Here is a 22,139-nt window from a genome sequence, read left to right as displayed (position 1 = left end):
CCAATGGACGGCAAGAAAGCACCTAAGTCGCTGTAATTTATTTACATGCCAACTGACTTGCCGTGCTGAGGAAAGAACTTCAACGTCGAGCATGCTGCTGTTATGACGAGGAACAGAGAGCGCCAGCCCGCCTATAAGATCGCTGAACGGAGTCCTTCGGGGTGAGTGTCCAGAACTCCAGTGACCACTCTTAAACCGTTGGCGCGGCCCCACTTTTGTAACCAATCACGGGAGCATCACGAGACCATATCGTTTTGGACGCGGGTAAATTTTTTTTTACCACTTTTAACACGTCGACTGAAAAAAGGATTACTCTCGGTGATGCAAGGTGATACATTTCAAGTGTAGTTTCTCACCAAATCTCCTGGTATCTGGGATCTGAGAAGGCTTACAGCACTATACAAGGGTCAATGTCTAGCACAACAACTGTCAAGAAGCAGGGCTTCGTCAAGAGGCCAGATGTCGGCGCGCGCGACAAAAAGCTGGACGTCCTAAAAAGCCAGCTGAAGAAGATCGACACCGAGATCGCGTCTCTCAGAAAGCAGATTGACCAGCAGCAAGTTGCTTCTGGTGCTCAAGATCAGCGCTCGCAGCTGCAGAATGAGCTGCGCGGGATCATCAAGACGCAGAGCGATCTCAAGTCCCGCAGACAAGCCATCCACGACCAGGTCAAGGCTTTGGACGCCGAGCTCAAGCGCAAGAAGACGCAGATCGGAGCCAAGGTCGGAGGCAAGTCCCAATACCAATCTGTCGATGACATTGAAGCACGCAAGCGTGCTATCGATGCTGACATCTCGTCTGGCGAGCTGTCCTTGGTTGAGGAGAAGCTTCTGGTCAAGGAGCTGCAGTCCCTCAACAAGCTTGCTCGTGACCTGCAGGCAATTGAGCCTATCAGAAAGTCTATGGAGGACGACAAGTCTCGCATTGCTGCTCTGAAGCAGGAGCTAAACGAGCTCAACCCTAAGGAGGTTTCCGGCAAGTTCGAAACTACCCAAAAGAAGCTAAATGACTTGCAGTCTAAGAACCAAACCCTCTACGACAAGCGCCAGACCTTGTTCAACAAGCGCTCTGCCTTGTACAAGAAGCGTGACGAGGTGTACGCGCAAATCTCGCAGATCAGGTCTGATTTCGACAATGAATTCAAGGCTTTCAAGCACAAGCTGGAGAAGGAGCGTTTGAAGAGAGAGGAAGAGCAAAAGTTATCCAAGCTGCTGGAAGAGAAAGATGCTGTTGTCGGCAAGTTGCAGGAAAAACTGACTCACGCACGCCAGCCTGCTTTCACCTACGAGATTGGTGCTATTGAGAACGTTTTGTGCGTTTTGGACCCATCTTATGTCAAGCCCGCTAAACACACTTTGGAGGTGCCTGCTGACTCCAACGTTGCCAAGGCCCCAGTGAGAAAGGTCGAGGCTGATGACTTGGTGCCAATCGTCAAAGAGAAAGAGGAGTTCTTCGCTATGGGTACAAAGTCCAAGAAGAACAAGAAGAAGCAGGGCTCTTCATCCCAATCACCAGCTTCATCTGGCAAGTTTTCTCTTGAACCTACCATGATTGCCACTCTGGCTGAACTGGACGTGACTGTTCCTTTGAACAAGGAGGAGGTTCCAAAAACCATTGAGCAATTGAGGGCCAAGCACGAGGACTTCACTGCCAGACAAGACGAGCAGACAGAGAAGAACATCGCCGAGGCGGAGGCCAAGTTGAAGGAGTTGGACTTGGAGTACGCCAAGAAGGAGGAGAACGTCAGAAAGGAGCTGGAAGAAAAGAGAGCTAAGGAGCAAGAACAGGAGCAAGAACAGGGACAAACTGAGCAAGAAGAGAAATAAATTGCCACTTCTACCATTGCCATGTAAGTAGTCACGCAAGCATATCTTTTCATATGTAAGGATATATCCATCATAGAAAAAAACAGTCTTATAGCAAGAATTGCAGGTTGACGTTGATTGGATGTGAGCTGGACAGCTGGGGTTTTTGTGAATACTTCCCGCTCAGCTCAGCTCTCATGTTTTGTAACAAACTCAAGTAGGTTTGCTGCGGCTGCGTTGTCATGACCTTAACGAAAGCATGAGACATGGCGCCGGAAGCCTGTCCATTCTCGACAGCATCTGCTGAAGTTTGATTGTCTTTGGAACCGCTGAGCATGATGATATCGGCTGGAGAGAACTTGGTCTGCTTTATCTGTTGGGAAGCTGAACTTCCAGTAGCCTTTCGGGTGGCGCTCTTGAACATGGAGTTTAGCGAGGTGAGCATGCGGCTGGTGTTGCCTGTTGCGTATGCCATCGCGGCCTGCAACCCATCCTGGCCGACATCCTTCCACAAATTGGGCTCTTTGATCACACCCTTCGTGGAGTAAGTGTAAGGTAGGTCCAAGACTGTACCGGAGTGACAGGAGTCAAACAAAGCAGTGAGTCTGACACCTGGCTGCAGAGGCTTCACCATAATATCGTGAATCTCATCATCAATGATGTGCCCCTGAGTTTCGTGGTCCACGGGATAAATCACGTCGTCCATCCCATCTTCCTCGTCCCCGTCAAGGTCTTTGGTTTGGCCACCATGACCTGAGTAGTGGAAGAAAAGAGAATCGTTAGGCTGCGCGTTGCTCACCAGCCACTGCATGGCACGCAAGATGTTCTGTCTCAGAGGCACACCTGCCATCTGAGTTTGGTCATCGGTAAGCACCACGATGTCCTCGGATTTGTAGCCGTACCTCGTAGTCAAGAAGTCGTGAATGTTGCGAACATCATTGATACAGCCACGCAGCTCGCTCTGTGTGCCAAAGTAGTTTATGCCAATGAGCAGTGCCTTCCGCTTGCCGGTACATTGAGAGTACTGGTAGGAAAACTCGTTATTGGAACCACTACCTGCGACCTGTGCTTGCTGGGGCGGAGCATGTAAGTTCTGAGGCTGTTGGTACATGTCCGGCCCGTTCACGAAGCCAGGCTGGGCATGGTTGGCCTGGATGTCGTTACGGTACTGACCCTGTGGAGGTGGCTGTGGAGGCCTTTGGAAACCCTGCGATCCTTGGTGGCCCTGTTGATCCTGATAGCCCTGTTGGCCTTGAAAACTTGGAGGGGGTGCGCCGGGTCGTGAGTACTGCTGAGGTGGCGGGTGAAATTGTTGTCCTTGGCCTGGTGGAGGGCCCTGGGGCCTTGAGTATACACCTTGCTGCATGTTCTGCTGCTGCTGGTTGGCGTACGATTGACGCCCAGCTCCTGGAAACATTGTGCCGCTCAATAAAAGGGTATTTGCCTAAACGAGGTGTGCTTTGAAGGCCGCTGAGCGGTCTAAAAGTAGTTACGGAATGTGCTGTATATAGCCACTCCGGAATTTATCAACAGTTGTTGAAAATTTACACATTTTAACCTTCAGATATATAAAATAGCAGAGATAAGCCGCAGAAACAGCGTGAGAATGCTTTGAAGTACTTGCCACATGTCGTGTCAAGGCAAGCAAACAATTTGTCTCTAACCAACCGGACCGCGAGGCGTTCAAAAGACGTGCATGCAGGAATTGCCCTCCGGAGAGGAAAAACGCAGGTCGACGCGGCGCGCTGCTAGCGTGCCTGGACTACAAAAAGGAGCTCCATGCGCACCCAAGGAAGTCAATTGCCACTATGTACCTGACGTGCCGGCAGCATCGTTTGAGCATATGCCCAGCCCTACCCGGGGCTGGCCAGGTAGGGCCTGGCCAGACCTGATCTCTCAGTCAAAACAGATAACTAGGAGGTGTGCTAACCTCACGGTATCCTCGAAAGCCAGCCCAAGGAATGCCTTGGCCGAAACCATCGCTACTGCGCGCTTCCACACGTAACCATATAAGACGAAATCTCCACATCACCCAAGACGACATGATAAACAGATCTTTGTTTTGGTTTTTGACCCTTTAAGATGAAAAATTGAGTCCGAGTTGATATTTACAAGGTCATTTGCTGTCATTAGAGAGAAAGTAGGAGGGTTTGAACCTTGGAGTACGGCTTCGTTTGATTATCTGGTAAAGATCTCAACCGCTTTCTACCAAAAAATTACTCTTCACTGAACGCTTCGCTCCTGCAGGCTACCTTCCCTATGTCAAAAGAGGTCGACCCGCTGCTCAAATTCGAGCACCAGTTCCAGTCGTTTGTGAGGAACAACCCCAACGTGGCGTCTGCTGCGCATAGTGCGTCGCAGATTCCAGAATCTGCAAAAGCGGTAGTGGTGCTATCCCCTCTGTCGCTTCAGCACCAGTTTCCGCGGTACTGGGTGTCCAAGTCCTATAAGAAAACGATTGTCGAGCGGCCCGAGAGGCTGTTAGCGTGCTCAATGGGTATAGGCGCGGCCATCACTATGTACCCGGCGCTGTTCACGCTAAAATCGTCGCACAAGCGAAAGACTTCTCTGCTCTCGGATCATGTGCTGAAGGTGCACGGCAGTGACTGGCCACAAGAGCTTTTGAAGCTCTGCAAAAACTCGCAGAAGGCACTGGACCAGTGCCAGGTCGAGGTTCCGGAGTCTTGGAACGTCGGCGACATCTACTTGTCCAGGCAGACCATCAGCGCCTTGGAGGGCTCAATTGGCGCGCTTGAGACCGGCGTGGACTCCATATTCCACGGGCCTTCAGTCGAGCAGACCAGCAACCGTGCATTCGTGGCGCTGAGACCACCAGGCCATCACTCTCACGCCTCCACACCCTCGGGGTTCTGCTTGCTGAACAACGCGCACATCGCCATCGAATACGCCGCAGACACATACGGCGTAACGCACGCGGTCGTGCTGGATTTCGATTTGCATCATGGCGACGGGACCCAGGACATTTGTTGGAAGAGAGCAGGCTTCAAACCCGATGGATGCGACGACGGCGGCTCCGAGTATAACGAGTTCGGCAAGAAGTTTGCGGAGTTCCCTAAAGTCGGGTATTTCTCGCTGCACGACATCAACTCGTTCCCAACCGAGCTGGGCTACGCCACGAAAGAAAACGTCAGAAATGCGGCCACCTGCATCATGGACGCACACGATGTGAACATCTGGAATGTTCACCTGCAGTCGTATGACTCTGACGAAGCCTTCACCAAACTATACCAAACGAAGTACCGGACCCTGTTTGCGAAAGCAGACGAGTACTTTAGAACTGCCAAACAGAACATGAGGGCACTGGGCAAGCCCTTCAAGGGCCTGGTCGTGATCAGCGCCGGGTTCGATGCCTCAGAGTACGAGCAGCCATCAATGCAGAGACACGCTGTGAACGTGCCCACGTTCTTTTACAATCTGTTCACGAAGGACGCTCTGAAGCTCGCCCAAATGCATTCGCATGGCAAACTACTGTCGGTGCTCGAGGGGGGCTACTCCGACGGGGCGATCTCCTCTGGCGTATTCGCTCATTTGATCGGCTTACAAAACCAGAACTGGATCAATGAGTGGGGCTCTGCGCAGGTGGTGAAGGAGATTGTGCGCGGGTGCAAACCGCAATGGAAGCCTTACAAGACCAAACGCGCGAGAGACGTGATCCGAATCTGGGCCGAAGAGGTGATCAAACTGGGGAGGGCTATGATCCCCGAGTTTGAGCAGGTCTTGTTTGAGCCCGAGCTCGTGGAGCCCAAGGCCGAGACCTCCAAGCGCATCACAAGATCTAGAAGGGCTCCTGCTGCCGCGTCCATAGCCGTTGTCAAAACGCCGCCCACGCTGCCCCGCAGCGAAACGCCGACGCCCAACGACAAGCGCTACATACAGAAGCTGGAGACCGCGGACGTCGAAACCGTACCGTTTGTGGAGCAGGACCTGCCCAGCGACAACGAAGACGAGGACGACGAGGATTATGTATACGACGAGGAGCTCAATAAGACATTCAACCGCACGGTGGAGGACATTACTATTGACGATATTTCCAGGCACCTGGAGACCCTGGAGATAGAACCCGAGGCGCTCGACGACGCGCCTCCGCGCACTGCGTCTAGTTCAGGGACCAGGGCCAGCTCCCGCAATGCCGACTCCGAGGCCGCGGCAGCAGCGGCGGCCGGCGCGCCGCAGGAGCGCCGTCCGCTCTCGTCATCCAGCGGAGGCTACAAGATACCTTCAGGGTCCACCACACGCCATCTGCGCAACACGCGGGCATCGCGCCTGATGAACTTCGACGACAGCGATATCTCGATGATCTCGCATGTGTCACCGACAAAGGGCCGCTCTACACGCAGCGGCCAGACCAAGTGGTAGCGCCCGCCCGCCGATCCTACGCAGCCTAACCTGCAAGGTATCCGATCCGAAGCGTGCAGACACAGTAGATATTTTATATAAAGGGAAGAACAACGTAACATTAGAAAGGCCGACAGAGCCTGCTGCTATCGCAACCCCGCATACTAAGCATTTGGCTTTGATCGATCTCGGGATGCTCCAAAGGCCCGACTAACTACTCATTAGAGGATGAAGACCTTCTTCACCCTGGGAGCCGGACTACGCTAGATCACTCGTACAAAGTAACATGTTATCCCGTGGGCCGTGACGAAGCACTTTCTGGAAGTTTCTCGTCCCCGCGCCTCTTCTCACCGCAGGGCTCCGCGCGGGACCAGCACATCTCGCGCGCGCGGCGCCCCTGCTCCAAGCGCACGTCACGACGGTGCTAAAAACTTTTCTTTCCGGCTTCGTTAATGCGGAGTGTCAGCGTTAACAACGCATCGTAATCAGCAAAAAAAACTCAGAGGGCATCGCACAGTTGAAAAAAAGCTATATAAGGATCCCTGAACAGCGCACCTTAGCAACTGCAAGGCCTCGTCTCTCCCAACAAGCTTTCAAGCAAACACAAACACCACACAAACCTACACACACAAGAAATGTTGAGCGAACTAGTTAACTACGCCTGCCAAAAAGACTGCCACTGCGCCAAGGACCAGTGCCAGTGCGAGAGCAAGCCCGCTGAGGCCTCGTGCCCCGTCAAGGGCGGCGAGAGCTCCGGCTCCTGCTCCAAGGACAAGGAGTGCGCGTGCGGCAAGGCCTGCAAGTGCGGCTCCAAGGCCGAGTGCCACTGCTCTAAGTAAACGTCTGTAGCGCTATCTACGAATACATGATTTGGTTTTCCTGAAAACAGGCGCACGTGACGCGGACGTGCCCTCCGCCGCACGTGACACTGCCACGCTTTCCGCCGCGCGTGGCTCCGAGGCCGACGCGCTGTATGCTATGAGCGGCGGTGCGAGCTGCGGCGTGAGCAGCGCTATGAGCAGCGTTTCCGGTGGCGGGATGGAGTCACGTGGAAACCAAGCGGCGAGCGCCCGGGCGCTCGAATCCGCGGGAGGGAACCAGCGGGTGCAGGGGAGGCGCCTGAAGCTGAATTCAGCTAACGCCGGCCGCTCTTGCGCTCCGCTTGGGCCCTCTGCCAAAACCGCTGCGCGGTGGCCAATTCGAGTCACGTGATAGTAGTATATCGACTTGTCACGTGATCGTATATCCGCGCCCCGACATCATATCGTAGAAACGGAGAAAACGACACACTACAGCCTCACCGCCATGAGCCGGAGCCCGCTAGAGCCGGCTTCCTGGCCAGGGCGGTGAGGCAAGCCCAGGTTCCAGCGCTCGAACTGAGCTGCCCAGTCACTGGAGAACGCCCAAGCACGTGTGCAAGCGCTAGGTCCCAGGTCCTCGAATGAGATTTGGCCCACTCGCGCCGTGCTTGCTGCGCCATTTCGTCACTGTCCCTCCAGCCGCGCCCTTGGACGTCGCAAACCCTTCGCGGCCAACCGCTAGGGGCCCTTGCTTCTGTGCGTTCTGCGCTGCGTTCTGCCAGTGTTCTGTCTTGATGATGTAAACGTTGTTTCTTTGCTCAAGGAATACGACACACACGCACATACACACGCACATACACACGCATAAGCTCTGACGGAGCCCACAGCAACCCTGATGTTTGCAAAAACCGCGCGCAACCTCCCCTGGCCATAGTTCGAGGCATCGGCGAAACTTATATAAGGGCGCTTCTTCAGCTCTAAATTACAAACTCCTCTTCTTCTCTACAATCATCAGCAAAGAAGATCTAACCAGCTTAGCACTTCTTAATAGCAGACCGCAACTGATACACGCATACACACAAAAACACATTCACAATGGGTAAAGCCGCTAGCAACACTTCTCACGCCATCCAAGCCGGTAACAAGGCCGTCATCATCTCGCCATGGCAGCACAAGGTCATCGAGATCCTGCCTTTGAACAAGTTCGGCGGTCAATGCAGCTTCAACGGTGTGATGAACGGCGAGGTCTCGCTGAACGACAGATACTTGCACCAGGTCGCTGTTGTCGAGAACGGCGAGTTCGTGTGCCTCAGAGACGAATAAACGCATCGCGCCGCGGCCCCAACCGCGTATATATGAGCTTATGCATGTTTTTACGATTTTAACAGAAGTTGACTAAGTCAAACGTGGTATCGCAGCCCGCTAGCGGGCCCAGCAGGCGCTCTTTGCTATGCTTCGGTTTCCCAGCCTTGCGGGCGACGAGCTTTGCGCAGGGCCAGCGCTGCACATCGCCGTTGTCAGGTGTGGCTGGCGCAGCTCTCAAAGCGGCGCCAGCGGCGTTCAAAACGACGCCGTCGTTTGCTTATCACGCACACGTCATAGGCACGTGACGTAGAAATAGAGCACGTGACACAATGGACCCGATATCACGTGACAGATAGGCCCTCGCGGCCCGAGTCAGGCGCGGGCTCGGCGCCGCGTCTGACTCCGAATCGCGCTTCGTACAAGCGCAGCACATCTCATCCTGGTACATCAAGAGCGTGGAAAACTACTCAGCTGGCGTCGCTGCCAGAAGATCGAGGTTGATCTTCGTTCTACATCTTCCCTGTCCCACGACTGGCGCGTTACTGGAGTGCCGAGATCCGCCCTCAGCCCTGTAGCACTTCCCCCCTACGGTAATGCTTTCCCGCTTCAAGTGCTCACGTCTGCAGCTGCAGAAGCGAGCGATATCGGTAACAAAGGCTACGACGACCACAGCTTCCCAACCTAAAAGACGGCGCACCACGACATTTTCCGATGCGCTGAACAAGGGCCCGTCGTTCGAGGACTTCGTCAGCGGCAAGGCCGCCAAGTTCACGCTCGATCCTCTGCAGCAGGCGCGATCCAACATCGAGGAAGCCAAGAGGCTGCCCCGGTGGCTGAAGGTGCCTATTCCCAAAGGCACCAACTACCACAAGCTCAAGAAGGATGTCCGGGAGCTCAAACTCAGCACGGTGTGCGAGGAGGCCAAGTGTCCCAACATCAGCGAGTGCTGGGGCGGCGGCGACAGCTCCAAGGCCACCGCTACCATCATGCTTCTGGGAGACACCTGTACTCGGGGCTGCCGGTTCTGCTCCGTCAAGACCAACAGGGCTCCCTCGAAGCCGGATCCCGCCGAGCCCGAGAACACCGCCGAGGCTATCAGCAGGTGGGGCCTTGGGTATGTGGTTTTGACCACCGTTGATAGAGACGATCTGGCCGACGGCGGAGCCCACCACCTGGCCGAAACAGTGTGCAGGATAAAACAAAAGGCGCCCAAAACCCTTGTGGAGACCCTTTCGGGAGATTTTAGAGGCGACCTAGAAATGGTCAAAGTCATGGCTCAAAGCGGGCTCGACGTTTACGCTCACAACCTTGAAACGGTGAAAGATCTGACGCCCCACGTGAGAGACAGAAGAGCCACCTACGAGCAGTCCCTTAGCGTCCTGAACCAGGCCAAAAAGACGGTTCCCACCTTGATCACCAAAACATCGCTCATGCTTGGGCTGGGTGAGACGGACGAGCAGGTCCTGCAGACGCTGCAGGACCTCCGTGCTATCGGCTGTGACGTTGTGACATTCGGCCAGTACATGAGGCCTACTAAGCGGCACATGAAGGTTGTGGAGTACGTCAAACCGGAAAAATTTGACTATTGGAGGGACAAGGCACTAGAGCTGGGCTTTTTGTATTGTGCGTCTGGTCCCCTGGTCAGGTCATCTTACAAAGCTGGCGAAGCCTTCATTGAAAATGTTTTGAGGAAAAGAGCCAACAACTAGCACTCTCCATCATCGCGCGCCGCCAGCCTTGGAATGCTTATGGTCTGCATGTCCCTGTTGAAATATCGAAACTCTTTTAATCGTAACTCATATTAAGCGCTAAGCAAAATAACTATTTATCTCTTTTAACACCGCCGAGGGCGCGTCGATATCGACTTGCTCCCTCTGTGAATCGTTAATCGGCTCCTCGTTTTTAAAAATACAATCGAAGTCAACAATGAACGGTTGAAGCACGCTTACTGGGATGTTCAACGTTGGCGAAAACACAATGCATAAATTTCGCAAGTTCATTTTGTTGATTTGGTTCTTCTGGTTTATTTTGACCAACAGCTCAAATAGAACAAACATGAGCGAATAGCTCTCTTTTGAAATTTTATCAGAATTCACAAGCCGGCGGTACTCAAGCGCGACTTGATATCCGCTGCCCCACTTCGCATCCAGAGCGCTCTTGAACACTGGCAGCATGCTGTCTCCGAAAATGACGTGTGGCATTTTTCTTAAAAACAGCTTCAGCAAGCCTGTAACAGTGTTTACATCGACTAGGCCCGTTCCGAAGTTACTCTTGTTGGGGTCATCTGAAGTGACAGACTTGTTGTAATTGCAAAGGTCAATGTCACGGTCTTTGTCAAACTGTTCTTGTAGCGACTTTATTAGCAAGCTCGAACCACTGATTCTAAATATGCCTTCTTCCTCAACTCCATGATTACGATACAAATACTCCAGGCATCTGTAAACAACGCTAGGAATGACATATTTGCCCTGATAAAGCTGCGAGCTGATTGAAACGCAGCTTCGCAGTTCAGACCCGAAAACTGTATTGCTGACGATTTCAGGGCCCAGATCCATCGCTTGAAGGGACCTGGATATTGAGGTTTCATTGGGTTGCAGGAGAGGCAGCTGGCTACTGTCCCCATTAAGTGGGAGCTCAGGTTCGCTCGAAGTTTGGGCTGCAGTGGCTCTTTTGAAGGGGAAAAAGCTGCGCATTCGTATTCTCTTGGATTCCCTCTCATCTTCTTGTGCCGTTGTATCAGGGGCCTGGGTGGGTGAATGAGAAACTGGACTCTGGAGATTGGCTATAGGCCCAATGTAACTGACAGGTGCATCCGAGCTTGCCTCATTACCTGTAGAGGAGTGATCTATCATGCTAGAGCTTTCTGACTTGCTGTTTATGGAACCACTGAAGACAACTGAGCTTTCCACAAATTCGGCAAGACTTGATACCCAAGACTCCCTCTCTCTTGGGCTTTCGCAACAAAAAAAGTATCTTGTCCCACTGGAAAGGCCGCCCTTTTTATGCACGTTGAGAATGAAGCCATTTTTCGTTCCATATCTATCATCTGGCAAGTTAGCCTGTAGCTCTATTGCAGCCTGCGAGAGCTTAATGATTTCTGAAACCTGACCCCTGTCCAACAGTGAGAGGTTAACTCCATCAACAACTGCATATCGTAAGCGCCAACTGTTGGTACTTCCTATTGCCTTACTTTTCCTCATCATTAGTATACCCTCCTTGATATAGTCACCTATAATGGGATTCATAACTGTGTCTGTGCTTATGAATTTCGCCAGCTTCAATGCAATATCCGGAAGTAGGTTTTGTTGAGCAAATAGACATGAAAAATAATCGTTGAGCTTCTCCCTTCTGTAATCTACCCTAAGCGGTGTAGTAGTCTCGAACATAGCCTTCTCTGGAAGAGGGGGTAACATGATGGTATCCATGTGGCACTTCAGGTAGACGTCAAGTTCATAAACCCTGTCGATAGTTTTAGCAAATTTGAAAATCTCCTTTCCCGAAGTTCTATCAATTACACTGAAAAGGATGTGATGATCACCTGCGAACATCTCATTATCACGGTGGAGTGTACTGACAACATCAATTCGGATAGTACCCAGTTCTCCTGGTTGCACAAAGAGAGGAATATCTGAGATGATACTGTGGGAATCAGTGACAGTTGGCGTTGTTTTCTTGCGCGGGGATTGCACTATTGGTTGACTGTTGCTCTTTCCCAAATGTGGTATGCTTTTAGCATTAATTGATCTTGGGGACTGTGGATCATACGCGGACACAATTTGAGTACTGGCTGACGAGCCGATCGTGCTCGAGGAAGGCTTCTCTTCTGGAGCAGAACTTGAGACTACTTCGAAGGAGTGCAGCACAGGCGAGTTTTCATGTGACTGATGAGGCTTCTTTAGCGCCACAGGCGATCCCAGTAGTCGAGATATACTCTCTCGTTCTTGATTAGCAGAGGCGACCTCGATTTCCTGAGGGTTTTCATGGGGTGTCTGCTCCTCATCTTCTCCAAAGCTGGAATCAAGCATTTCTGCAAAATTATTCAGGCTTTTCTTCGATGCAGGAGATATATCAGCCTTGCCTTCGTGGCTGGCTAAAAGATTAGGTATTGGGCTCTTGGGATACGATTTTTTTGATGAGCTTTCTTGATTGTCCTCTTGATTGCCCCCAGAACCAATTCTCAGGGGAGAATGGTAGTGATCGCTAACTGATATGACAGCCTTGCTGGAATTTAAAAGCGAAGCGCTTCTCTCTGGAACTGACGATGCTGAATCTTCGTCTTTGAGCGAATGCTTATTGCTTCGAGATGGTGATATCCTGGATGTTGTGTATGCAACCGACGTCGCCGGACTGGCTGCTATCACATTCGAATACGACGAGCTCGACCTGCGGATTTTGTCTAGTTCATTAAGAGAAAAAGACTGGTCACGGTCATGGTTGAGCGTATTATCAGTCAGAGTAGGCGTTCCGTTGAAACTCCTGGAAGTAATTATGCCTGCAGGGGATAATAAACCAGGAGACTTCTCAGCTTGACTTTTAGCTTCTTTCGTCACTGGGAGTGATAGGTTTTTCGCATTGCGCCTTCTTTCTGCCGATCGAGGTGGAAGAATGGGCTCCTTTAGCTTATCTTCGACTTCGAGTTGTTGGTGCGATTCCTTAAAGGTGTTTCTATTGTTCTTCAGAACATCAATAAACCTCTTCAAACTAGCTATCTCGCTTTCGTATTCTTCCAGTTGTAGCTTTAATGTAGTGTTCTCTTTGTAGAGCGCGTCATAACTCGGCTTGCGCGAAGGTTCGTTATTCTTCTCTTTATTCTCCAGACTCCTGTCCCGTTCCGATGTATGATAATTGTATTTAGATAGTAGCTGCAAGGTAATCGAGCCTGCGCTGTCATCATCAGATCCCATGTTTTACTACAGTGCCCACGATTGGCGTCTATCAAGTTTTGTTGTGCGGGCTTCCGATGCGTCGAGTCGCGTAAAATGCTGATAATTATCAACGCTTATGTCTGGCCAGCCCACAGAAATCAATCACACCAGACCGGTCTTTAAGTCCAGCTCAGACGCTTTTTTGGCTTCAAAAAAAGCTTTTGTGGAGCCAGTTACCGGTTTTCAAAGACCTGCCTTTGCTTGTTACTAACTTTCGCGACGAAATTGGGTGATTGACCGTGGATGTAAAACGTTTGATTGTACTGAAGGATAATTGAGCACGTGACCAACGGCCCCCCGGCCGAAGGCTAATTTGTACCTACTTATTTAACAGCTTCACTAAGTTATGCTTTTCTTCTCTTTCAGCCTTGAGTGTATCATTGAGTTGCATTAACTCGTCTTTCAAGCCTGAGTTTTCGAGCCCTAGCCTTTCGAGTTTGTCTTGATACTTTGATTCGTAGCCTTTTTTAAGCATTTTGACCTTCTGTTCGTGCTTCGAGGAGTACTGGATGTAGAGATCTTCCGCTAGCAATTGAAGCCTTTTACCCGCTTCCGCCTCCTTCTCCCGAAGTTGTTGCTCTAAGCTTTGGATTTTAGCATGTAACTCTTCAACTTGCTCAGGGTCAACAAGAGGTCCCTGCTGCGGTTGAGGAAGCTCTCGAACCTCTAATTGGTCTTTGAGAGATGAGTTCTCTTCAGTTAGCTCCTTTATACGCTCAGAGTTCGATTTTAGAGTTTCTTGAAGCGAGGTCATTTGCTGATGAAGCTGTTCTAGCTCAACAAGGTGCTCTGTCTCTAAATTACCGTTCTTGAACTGGAAACTTTCAATTTCGATAGATAGCTTGTTGTTCTCGGCACACTTCTCTTCGTACTTAGAATTCCATTCCGAAATTGAAGCGTCACGAAGCTTGAGAGAATCTTCGAGGTGTGATTTCCCTTGTCGCAGCTCTTTAACATCATGGCCAAGCTCCACGACCTCAGCCGATTTTATAGCCAGCTGATCGTTTGCTGTTTCCAGTTTTTGATGAGAGGTTTTGAGTTCGGCTTCCAAAGATCGGCAGTGCTCGCGGAGTTCTGAATGTTCCTCCTTAAGATGTTGAAGAGCAACTTGTGTTCGGTCAAGCTCAGTTTTCACTGACTGGATCTCGTTTTCACTTTCTTCAATTTTTGATCTTAAAGTGCTCATGTCCTCCAGTTCCCTTACTAATTCATTTTTCTCGAGAGTTAGGTCGTTTATGCGTTGTTCAAGCTCTATAGTTGATTTCTGCTTCGTGTCATGAGAAGCTCTTAAATTTGCCTGAAGCTCTTCAATGAACTTTGTTTTTTCTGCCAGCAAAGTCTGAGCCTTGGAGACTGAAAGCTTTAAATCTTCGTTTTCCGACTGCGTCTTGAATTTGCCTTCTGTTAATAGAGCAAGCTCAGCCCTTGTCCTTTCGATTTCCTCCTCAACTCGCTTTTTAGAATTAGTAGTATTTTCAATATGCACCCGAAGTTGGTTTTCACTGTCTTCAAGCTCTGAAACTTGGTTTTGAAGCCTCTCATTTTGCTGAATCTGTGTTTGGAACTTTTCTTGAAGTATCTGCGAATTTTGGTTTATCATCTTCATTTCATTCCGCGCCTCAGACAGCCGCAGCTTCAACCGGGAAACGCGTTCTTCGAGGCTCGTTTTTTCTGTAGAGAGCTTTTCAATTTCTCGGTTTTGGGTTTGCCATTGATCGTCGCGGACACTTTGAGAGGCTCTGAGCATTTCATACTCGCCCAAAAGAGAGGAGTAAGTAAGTTTCTGCTCATCGAGTGCCTCTTCCAATTGCTTGATCTTCTCGAAGCAGTCTACAGTACGACGGCGGTACTCATCTGCCTGTTCGTTTTTGGCTTTTAGGTACTGCTCAAACTTGCCGAGCTCATCTCGAAAGCAGCTTTGTAGATTCTGGATGATGCTACTCTCAGTGTTATGCATGTAGTTCTTGGGAGGTGTCAGCTTGCCTAAGTTTGCGAGGTCAGCATCTGGAATGTGGTCAGGCGTGCCATCCCGCCTTGGGGATAGCAGGTCATTGATTAGCGAGGTGCGATGCTGATTATCGTGATTTGACGAGTCACTACCAGACACTTCTCTGACAGCGCTGCTGATGGCTTCTGATATCTCATCCTGTATTTCCAATGCTTGACTGTCTCGCAGTGATCCATGCGGCCCGGAAACATTTCGATCCAACATTTCGATCACAGCAGGCGAGGAAACGGGATGCGAGCGCGAAGAGAACTTGTCAAGCTTTGCTCTCTTCCAGGGTGATGAGCGCAGCTGCGAGGCGTTCTCATTGTTTTTTTGTATCCTCAAGGCTCGATCATCATTGGCGGGTTTACCAGGTGAATCTACGCCTTTGGGATATGGCCTTTCTGAATTTGGCACTCGTAACTCCACAGATCTACTTATCCCATTCTTTAGTGGCGTGCTGAAGCTTCCTATGTTAGAGTCGCCCATTGTAGCTGTCCTGCTCTTCCGGAGGAGTTAAAGCGATAGGTTTTTGACGCGATCGCCATACTCTTGAGGTAAGATTTTGAGAGATGAAGACGGGCACAGCATCGTATTCGAATGAGAGGAAAAGAGCAGAGTACGCCTTGGTCTCGCTCCACTGCGCTTCCAACACTGAATAACGATAGGACTCCCTACGATTGACGTTCAAAACATCCTTCTAGAGCATCCAGACACGCAAAAAGTGCGCGCTTCTCGCCCCAGGATAGCAGATGGCCTTCATTACTGATATTGGATTACGGACTATGAAAACTGTGATTAACCGTCACACCCGCCTCGTGCCCAGAAGCGGACTGTGGATCCGGACGTCGACTGAACCATGTGTTCACAAGAAATTGGAACCATGTATTCGCAAGAAATTGGTACAAAAGCAGGTCAAGTCGCTTTTGAATGCTAGCCCTCATTTTCGTCTAAGTGCGGTTCAAGCAAGGCTCTACAAGAGTCCAAGATTTACTTTACTATGTCTTTGATTCACCTTCGCTCTCCTTGTTCTTCAAATAGTGATATGAAGAATGAAAAAAAATTGAAAGTAAAGGAGAATTCGTCTAATTTATATGGACAGAGAAATAAAGGTTGATTTTAAAGGCGTCTGAAAGCACTCTGAGATGTCCAATCAAGAAGGAGCCAGGGCTTATGAGACCATTGTGGAGAACGTGGTAAACGAAGTAAGAGAGGACTTCGAAAGTGCCGGTATCGATGAACAAACGCTACAGGATCTGAAACTGGTATGGCAAACAAAGCTTTCAGAGAGCCGCGTTGCGAAGTTTATGTGGGATCCTGAGGACGAGGGTGCGTTGGGCACATCGCTGAATAATTCTAATATAGCACCAAGCCTCCTCGACTCGCAAGGACTGGCAATACCTGCACTTTCGTCGGGCGAGGACAAAGCGCAGCAATCGCAGTCGCAGCAGCAGCAAGCACAGCAGCAGCCGTTGATGACACAGAGCAAGCACGAAGAACAGCCGAAACAAGAAATTGAGCTAAGCATGGAGGATCCAGACGGCGAAATTGCGGAGCAATTAAAACTCCAGGCAAAACAAGCTAAGAAGAGTGCACTGCTTGACACGGATGAGATTAACTCGGACCTCGACGACTCGGAAGACGACTATCTGAATTCCTCGGGTGAGGATGAGGGCCAGGACGAAAATATAGTGCTGTGCCTGTACGAAAAGGTACTAAGGGTGAAAAACAAGTGGAAGTGCAATCTAAAAGATGGCTTGGCTACTATAAACCACAAGGACTACGCATTTCAAAGGGCCCAAGGCGAAACGGAATGGTGAAAAGTATGTATAATTATTTAGAGTTTAATACCTTTTCTGCTGAATGACTATTGGCTTGACTTCATGCTAGTTGCAGGGATACAGCCCACGTCCGTTTTTCACCAAGACATCCTCGACATTTTGGAGTGTAACCAGTGTTTGACGTCCTACCATGTCCGAAACGGTGCTTCCGATATGTGGCAGAAGCGTCACATCCCACCGATCAAAAAAGCGCTCGTCCACCTTGGTACTTTCGTTTTTGAAAACATCCAATCCTGCGCTAGCAACTTTGCCAGACTCCAGTGCTTGGAAAAGAGCATCTTCGTCGATACAAGAGCCACGCCCTACATTGACAATGCGGACCTGATCTTTGCACATGCTCAATGTTTTGGCATTAATTACGTTTTGAGTCGACGAATGCCCTGGAAGTGCCAGAACAATAAGGTCTGCAGAGACCCAAGTCTCAGGGTCTTCTAAAGTACTACAGTATTTCGCTGGGTACCCTAAAATATCCTTGGAAACAGGCCCCGATCTCTTGAAGTATTGGATTTTCATATCGAGCCCATAGCACAACTTTTTTCCGATAGATTGACCAATGTAGCCGAATCCCAAAATAAGGGCAGTTTTACCGTTAGGCGATGCTATAGTTTTCCCAGCAATTGTGTAATTTTTAGACAAGTCCACAACTTGAGCCTGCTCACGAGTAAACTTTTCGGGAAATGGGTAATGGTGCTCGCCGCCCGTAGCACTCGAAGCAGTTAGCGCGTGCTTCTTGCCTCCTACGTACTCTGCACATTGCCCAGGCTGGCCTCTGTGAACAAATCTGAAACAATGCTCGAAGAAGGACGTCATCCTGAAACAGCTGAGTGCGAGGAAGAGAGCCAATTCTCCCACATTGCTAGCGGCACTGGGACCAATGTTGCACACTACTATGCCTTTTTCTCTCTTCAATTTAGGTCCGTCTAAGAAGTCGGTTCCGACCCAAGGAACTGCAATCAGTTTCAAGCTAGAGGAATAATCATCATAGAATTCGGCTGGGCTTCCAAGGTAAGTGAAGAGATCCTCTGTGATCCACAAGCATTCAACGTTAGATCGAGCCAGGGCGACCTTAAAATCCTCTTTTGTTGTAATTTTATACTTGATGAAGTCGACATGCTCTTCCAACCTCTTCCATTCTGGTAGACTATCATCCACTTCTACACGGTTTTTGAAGGGAATCAACACCCCCGGTTTTTTAGCCATTGAGCTTGAGTTGTTATGAATTAGTTCAGGGCCCTGGAGTTTGTGAACTGATCAACACGCGTTCTAAATAGGACGTTAATGACAGGAAAAAAATATCACCGAAAAAAAAAGTGTGGAGAACCCTGGTCATTTGGTGTTTGCCCTTGTGCGCCATCATGAATTGCCCAAAAACCTCCTAAGCTTTTTGCGTGGCAAAACTAGACAGTTGCTGGGTACCCCAAATCTTCATTACTTATACTACAGACTCTGATAGTTCTCTCTTAGCATTCCCCCAGAGTTTCACAAGACCCGTGAGGCCTGAGGCCAAAGATAGCACGGCATACGTCCCTGGAGGCGTTTTTAAGTTGAAAACGTCAGTTGTGTCGGCGAGGAAGTCAAAAGAGAGCCTAACCAAGTCCAGAATAACCACTCTTCGTTGGCGCTCAATGTCGCGGATGCGCTTAGAGAATTGATCGTTGTGCTCTTGCCCAGTCTGAAGATCTTGGAGAAGTTGCTGCTTAATGGGGGAGGCAGTCTTCCCTTGTAGCCTTGACGAAAGCTCCAGGGCGCGCTTCTTCACTTGTTCTTGAATGCTGAGCTCAAGCTGCGCACGGTTTAGCTGCTGTAGAGAACACCAGTTTTTTTTCAAACCTAGCATAATATCGTAGTACCAGGAGAGAGACTCGTGCTTTGCAACCCATGTGTACAGGCCAGGGTGGTGCCACACCTTGAACTTGTGGAGGAGCATAAGCTCGTCCATCACTCCGTAGTACAGGTCTATGAAATCCCCCAGGGAGGCTTCGTTCAGCCAAAGCTTGTTGATCACCGCGAGCGTATGGCTGTCGGCTGCTGATGCAGGTTTGGCGCGCGCTGCCGCGATCTGATGCGTGGTGAGATTGATCTTGCTCCAAAGAGCAGCCACGCGGAAAGGCGTGCCGCCGAACCTGAGGATTTGCCTGAAAAGACTTAGGTTAGAGCTCACCAAGGAGGCTTTGGCCTCGAAGTTGCGCAGACCCGCGACTACCATTATTTTGGCGATGGTAGCCGGGTGCCTCAAGAGGAGGCGCAGATTAAGCTGCGCAAGGACCTTGGAGTAGTGCTCGAGCACCTGTGGGTCCCAGCGCGTGATACCGATCCGGCTGCGCGATACGAAGAGCTTGACGAGGTCCAGCACATACTTGAGAATCTTCGCTAGCCGGTCCTTTCCGCCCAGGGTCCCGAATATGTGGTTAAGAACGTCGATGTTTCGCACCACTACTGCGCTGTGATGCACGGCATGCGAGTGCTTGACCTCTTGCAGCTCCTGCGATTCCTCTGCTGTAGATTCCTCGTCGCTGCTGTCCTTCTCCGTGAAGGAGATGGGCTGATTATCTTGCAACATGTTGAATTCGTCCACTAGTCTTTGCGAGCTGTGGAAGCCTTCGTACAACTGAGATTCCATTTCTAGCGGGCCGAGCCTCCAGCCTTAAAATACTGGTTGTCTTCTAGCCCGTGTAGCTGGTTGTTGTAAAGCCTGCGGAATTGGGGGAACGGGCTCATCGAGGAATGACTTTCAAAACTAGAAGATGTATCATCACTAAAGTCCAAACAAAAAAATAATAGCGCCGCTAGGTTTCGATCCTAGGACATCAGGGTTATGAGCCCTGCGCGCTTCCACTGCGCCACGGCGCTAATTGATTGAGAATAAAAGCGACACAGTAGGTACAGAGCAGCAGATTAAAGTTTCGAAGGCGACATTATCAAGTATCATCCAAACCAGCACCGGATGTGCTTTAATTGCAGCGCAGAAGGCCTAACTCGCTTGCTGTCGGACCGAGAGTAAAAGATTGCCTGGTTGTGAGCCGGACTGCCGTTGGGCGTTCTCCAGGCTCACGGTAGGTATCAGCGGTGGCAGTATATATTCTCAACCCGAGCTGTCGCGCGGTATAAAGAGTCGTGAGAAGGCCGTCCGGCCCAAGATGGCTTTTGCGATCTCCTACATAGAATATCCGAACATAAGATACGCGCCTTTTTTCCCGGCTATCTGAGCCAAGTTCCGCGAGCAACGCCGAACAAAGCCATCGGCGCTCTTGAGCCCAAAGCTACAAAGGCCACGCCAAAGCCCAACCATGGCGCCCGCCCCCAACCAAAGAACGATCTGCCACCGAGGCCGAGTAGCCTTACAGTTCTCTTCCTCACGTGATCAGACCCCCACAAAGGCAGAAATTATGTAATGCGATATTTGTTGACATCACAATCCACGAAAATAACAATGGTGGGTCGCCGTCGCTTTCTTTTAGAGGCCAGGTTGTCGTGCAGAGTAATTTCCGATAACTAGTCTTCGACCTTCGACATCGAATGCTCGAACAAAGTTTTAGGAAACAGCAGCAGTCACGATCGCTTCGTTGCTTGGCGCTATAAAGAGACCCTTTTGCATTACAGGGCTCCTGGTGCCTCAGACCTCGAAGCACGCCGTCGTAGTGCTTCTTTCTCTTGCTGCAGCTTCTTTCTCTTACATAGTAGGTCCGTACACGCGTGCTTGCTGCCTGCGTCGAAGTTGGCTGTGATGAGACCTGTCTGCGCCCTCTTGAAACCCCGCTCAAGCCGGGCAAAAACATTATAATCAGAATCTACGCCACAATCTTGCCACACGCGGCATTTGCAGCTTCGCTTGTTTTTTCACTTAGTGCTACAAAACAGACCAAAGGCAATATAGACGTTTCCGATAGCACAGACATTGACGCCAAGTACAGGTGATGGAGACACGTAAAATGTATATAAAGCGGCAGGGGTACAGAACTATTCTCGAGAGATATCCAGCAGAAGCATAGAGCTCTCAAACACTCACACTGACCTCAAACACTCTACACATTCACACCAATGTTGACAGAACCTAGTTTCGATTTGTACCCAAACAAAAAGGCCGGTCTAGTGCTGGCTAACTTCTCAGGCGGCCAGGGAAAGTCCGGCGTGGAAGACGGCCCCAAGTACATGCTGAGACAGGGCCTAAGGCAAGATCTGCAGGAACTCGGCTGGACAACTTCCATCGAGGAGCCACTCGCTAGCGACGACTACGAGAAGCGTAAGGAGACTGACACCTCCGACGTGTGGGGTATCGTCAAGAGACCACAGCTTGTCGGTGAGGCCACCAAGCAAATCTACGAATCTGCGAAAAAAGTGCTGGAACGCGGTGAAATGCCCGTGACCATCGGCGGCGACCACTCTGTCGCCATTGGGTCCATCGCCGCGGTTTTCGAGAAGCACCCCGACGCGTGCGTACTGTGGATCGACGCTCACGCAGACATCAACACTCCATCCACCACAGACTCCGGTAACCTGCACGGCTGCCCCGTCTCGTTTTTGATGGGCCTCGACTCCGAGAACACACCTCCCTCCCTGCAGTGGGTGCCCAAGTGCGTGAAGCCCAACAAAATTGCATACATCGGCCTACGTGACGTGGACGCAGGTGAGAAGCGCATTCTGAGAGAGAACCACATCCCAGCCTTCTCCATGTACCACGTGGACCGTTTTGGCCTCAACCACGTGATCGAGATGGCCTTGCAGGCCATCAACCCAGACGGTGACTGCCCAATCCACCTGTCCTACGACGTCGATGCCATGGACCCCCTGTTTGTTCCTGCTACCGGAACTCCAGTCAGAGGTGGTCTGACGCTAAGAGAAGGTCTCTTTGTCGCCGAAAGAGTCGCTGAAACGGGTAAGTTGGTAGCTTTGGACGTTGTCGAAGTCAACCCAACACTCGCCGTTCACGACATGCATGTCCTAGACACCGTATCAGCTGGCTGCGCCGTCGCTCGCTGTGCTTTGGGAGAGACTTTGCTGTAAGACTTCAACTCTCCTCATCTCATGTGTAATAATTCAGTAACTACAGGTAATTTTCGAGTCGGACTCTGTAAATAACTAAATTTGCATCCAAGCTTAAACTAAAACACACCTGACAGGTT

At 50.6% G+C, this 22,139-nt stretch overlaps 11 protein-coding genes and 1 non-coding gene across 12 annotated transcripts; 6 read left to right on the top strand and 6 right to left on the bottom strand.

Moving 5' to 3' along the window:
* Nucleotides 1-410: 410 nt before the first annotated feature.
* On the top strand, nucleotides 411-1,826 carry BFR1 (Bfr1p; the record flags this gene model as incomplete). The annotated part of the gene is made up of 1 exon (XM_002553083.1): nucleotides 411-1,826. One exon carries the CDS (start codon nucleotides 411-413, stop codon nucleotides 1,824-1,826), a length of 1,416 nt encoding a protein of 471 aa, XP_002553129.1.
* Nucleotides 1,827-1,914: 88 nt separating this feature from the next.
* On the bottom strand, nucleotides 1,915-3,222 carry MCA1 (Ca(2+)-dependent cysteine protease MCA1; the record flags this gene model as incomplete). Its single annotated transcript, XM_002553082.1, has 1 exon — nucleotides 1,915-3,222. The coding sequence occupies one exon, from the start codon at nucleotides 3,220-3,222 to the stop codon at nucleotides 1,915-1,917; it is 1,308 nt and encodes a 435-aa protein (XP_002553128.1).
* An 842-nt stretch (nucleotides 3,223-4,064) lies between these two features.
* Nucleotides 4,065-6,182, top strand: HOS3 (histone deacetylase; the record flags this gene model as incomplete). The annotated part of the gene is made up of 1 exon (XM_002553081.1): nucleotides 4,065-6,182. One exon carries the CDS (start codon nucleotides 4,065-4,067, stop codon nucleotides 6,180-6,182), a length of 2,118 nt encoding a protein of 705 aa, XP_002553127.1.
* Nucleotides 6,183-8,056: 1,874 nt separating this feature from the next.
* KLTH0D09570g (KLTH0D09570p) lies at nucleotides 8,057-8,284 on the top strand (the record flags this gene model as incomplete). Its single annotated transcript, XM_002553080.1, has 1 exon — nucleotides 8,057-8,284. One exon carries the CDS (start codon nucleotides 8,057-8,059, stop codon nucleotides 8,282-8,284), a length of 228 nt encoding a protein of 75 aa, XP_002553126.1.
* Nucleotides 8,285-8,859: 575 nt separating this feature from the next.
* Nucleotides 8,860-9,975, top strand: LIP5 (lipoate synthase; the record flags this gene model as incomplete). Its single annotated transcript, XM_002553079.1, has 1 exon — nucleotides 8,860-9,975. The coding sequence occupies one exon, from the start codon at nucleotides 8,860-8,862 to the stop codon at nucleotides 9,973-9,975; it is 1,116 nt and encodes a 371-aa protein (XP_002553125.1).
* A 99-nt stretch (nucleotides 9,976-10,074) lies between these two features.
* On the bottom strand, nucleotides 10,075-13,170 carry BEM3 (GTPase-activating protein BEM3; the record flags this gene model as incomplete). Its single annotated transcript, XM_002553078.1, has 1 exon — nucleotides 10,075-13,170. The coding sequence occupies one exon, from the start codon at nucleotides 13,168-13,170 to the stop codon at nucleotides 10,075-10,077; it is 3,096 nt and encodes a 1,031-aa protein (XP_002553124.1).
* A 340-nt stretch (nucleotides 13,171-13,510) lies between these two features.
* SLK19 (Slk19p) lies at nucleotides 13,511-15,667 on the bottom strand (the record flags this gene model as incomplete). The annotated part of the gene is made up of 1 exon (XM_002553077.1): nucleotides 13,511-15,667. One exon carries the CDS (start codon nucleotides 15,665-15,667, stop codon nucleotides 13,511-13,513), a length of 2,157 nt encoding a protein of 718 aa, XP_002553123.1.
* A 656-nt stretch (nucleotides 15,668-16,323) lies between these two features.
* On the top strand, nucleotides 16,324-16,998 carry TOA1 (transcription initiation factor IIA large subunit; the record flags this gene model as incomplete). Its single annotated transcript, XM_002553076.1, has 1 exon — nucleotides 16,324-16,998. One exon carries the CDS (start codon nucleotides 16,324-16,326, stop codon nucleotides 16,996-16,998), a length of 675 nt encoding a protein of 224 aa, XP_002553122.1.
* Nucleotides 16,999-17,064: 66 nt separating this feature from the next.
* KLTH0D09438g (glyoxylate reductase) lies at nucleotides 17,065-18,219 on the bottom strand (the record flags this gene model as incomplete). The annotated part of the gene is made up of 1 exon (XM_002553075.1): nucleotides 17,065-18,219. One exon carries the CDS (start codon nucleotides 18,217-18,219, stop codon nucleotides 17,065-17,067), a length of 1,155 nt encoding a protein of 384 aa, XP_002553121.1.
* A 232-nt stretch (nucleotides 18,220-18,451) lies between these two features.
* KLTH0D09416g (KLTH0D09416p) lies at nucleotides 18,452-19,639 on the bottom strand (the record flags this gene model as incomplete). The annotated part of the gene is made up of 1 exon (XM_002553074.1): nucleotides 18,452-19,639. The coding sequence occupies one exon, from the start codon at nucleotides 19,637-19,639 to the stop codon at nucleotides 18,452-18,454; it is 1,188 nt and encodes a 395-aa protein (XP_002553120.1).
* A 158-nt stretch (nucleotides 19,640-19,797) lies between these two features.
* Nucleotides 19,798-19,869, bottom strand: KLTH0D09394r. The gene has a single exon. It is a non-coding gene; the product is annotated as a tRNA-Met (tRNA).
* Nucleotides 19,870-21,057: 1,188 nt separating this feature from the next.
* Nucleotides 21,058-22,020, top strand: CAR1 (arginase; the record flags this gene model as incomplete). The annotated part of the gene is made up of 1 exon (XM_002553073.1): nucleotides 21,058-22,020. The coding sequence occupies one exon, from the start codon at nucleotides 21,058-21,060 to the stop codon at nucleotides 22,018-22,020; it is 963 nt and encodes a 320-aa protein (XP_002553119.1).
* Between the last annotated feature and the right edge of the window lie 119 nt (nucleotides 22,021-22,139).

This window comes from Lachancea thermotolerans (assembly GCF_000142805.1).
Source record: "Lachancea thermotolerans CBS 6340 chromosome D complete sequence".
Lineage (NCBI taxonomy): Eukaryota > Fungi > Ascomycota > Saccharomycetes > Saccharomycetales > Saccharomycetaceae > Lachancea > Lachancea thermotolerans.
Note: the sequence above shows the minus strand (reverse complement) of the source record. Positions and strands in the feature narration are given on the sequence as shown.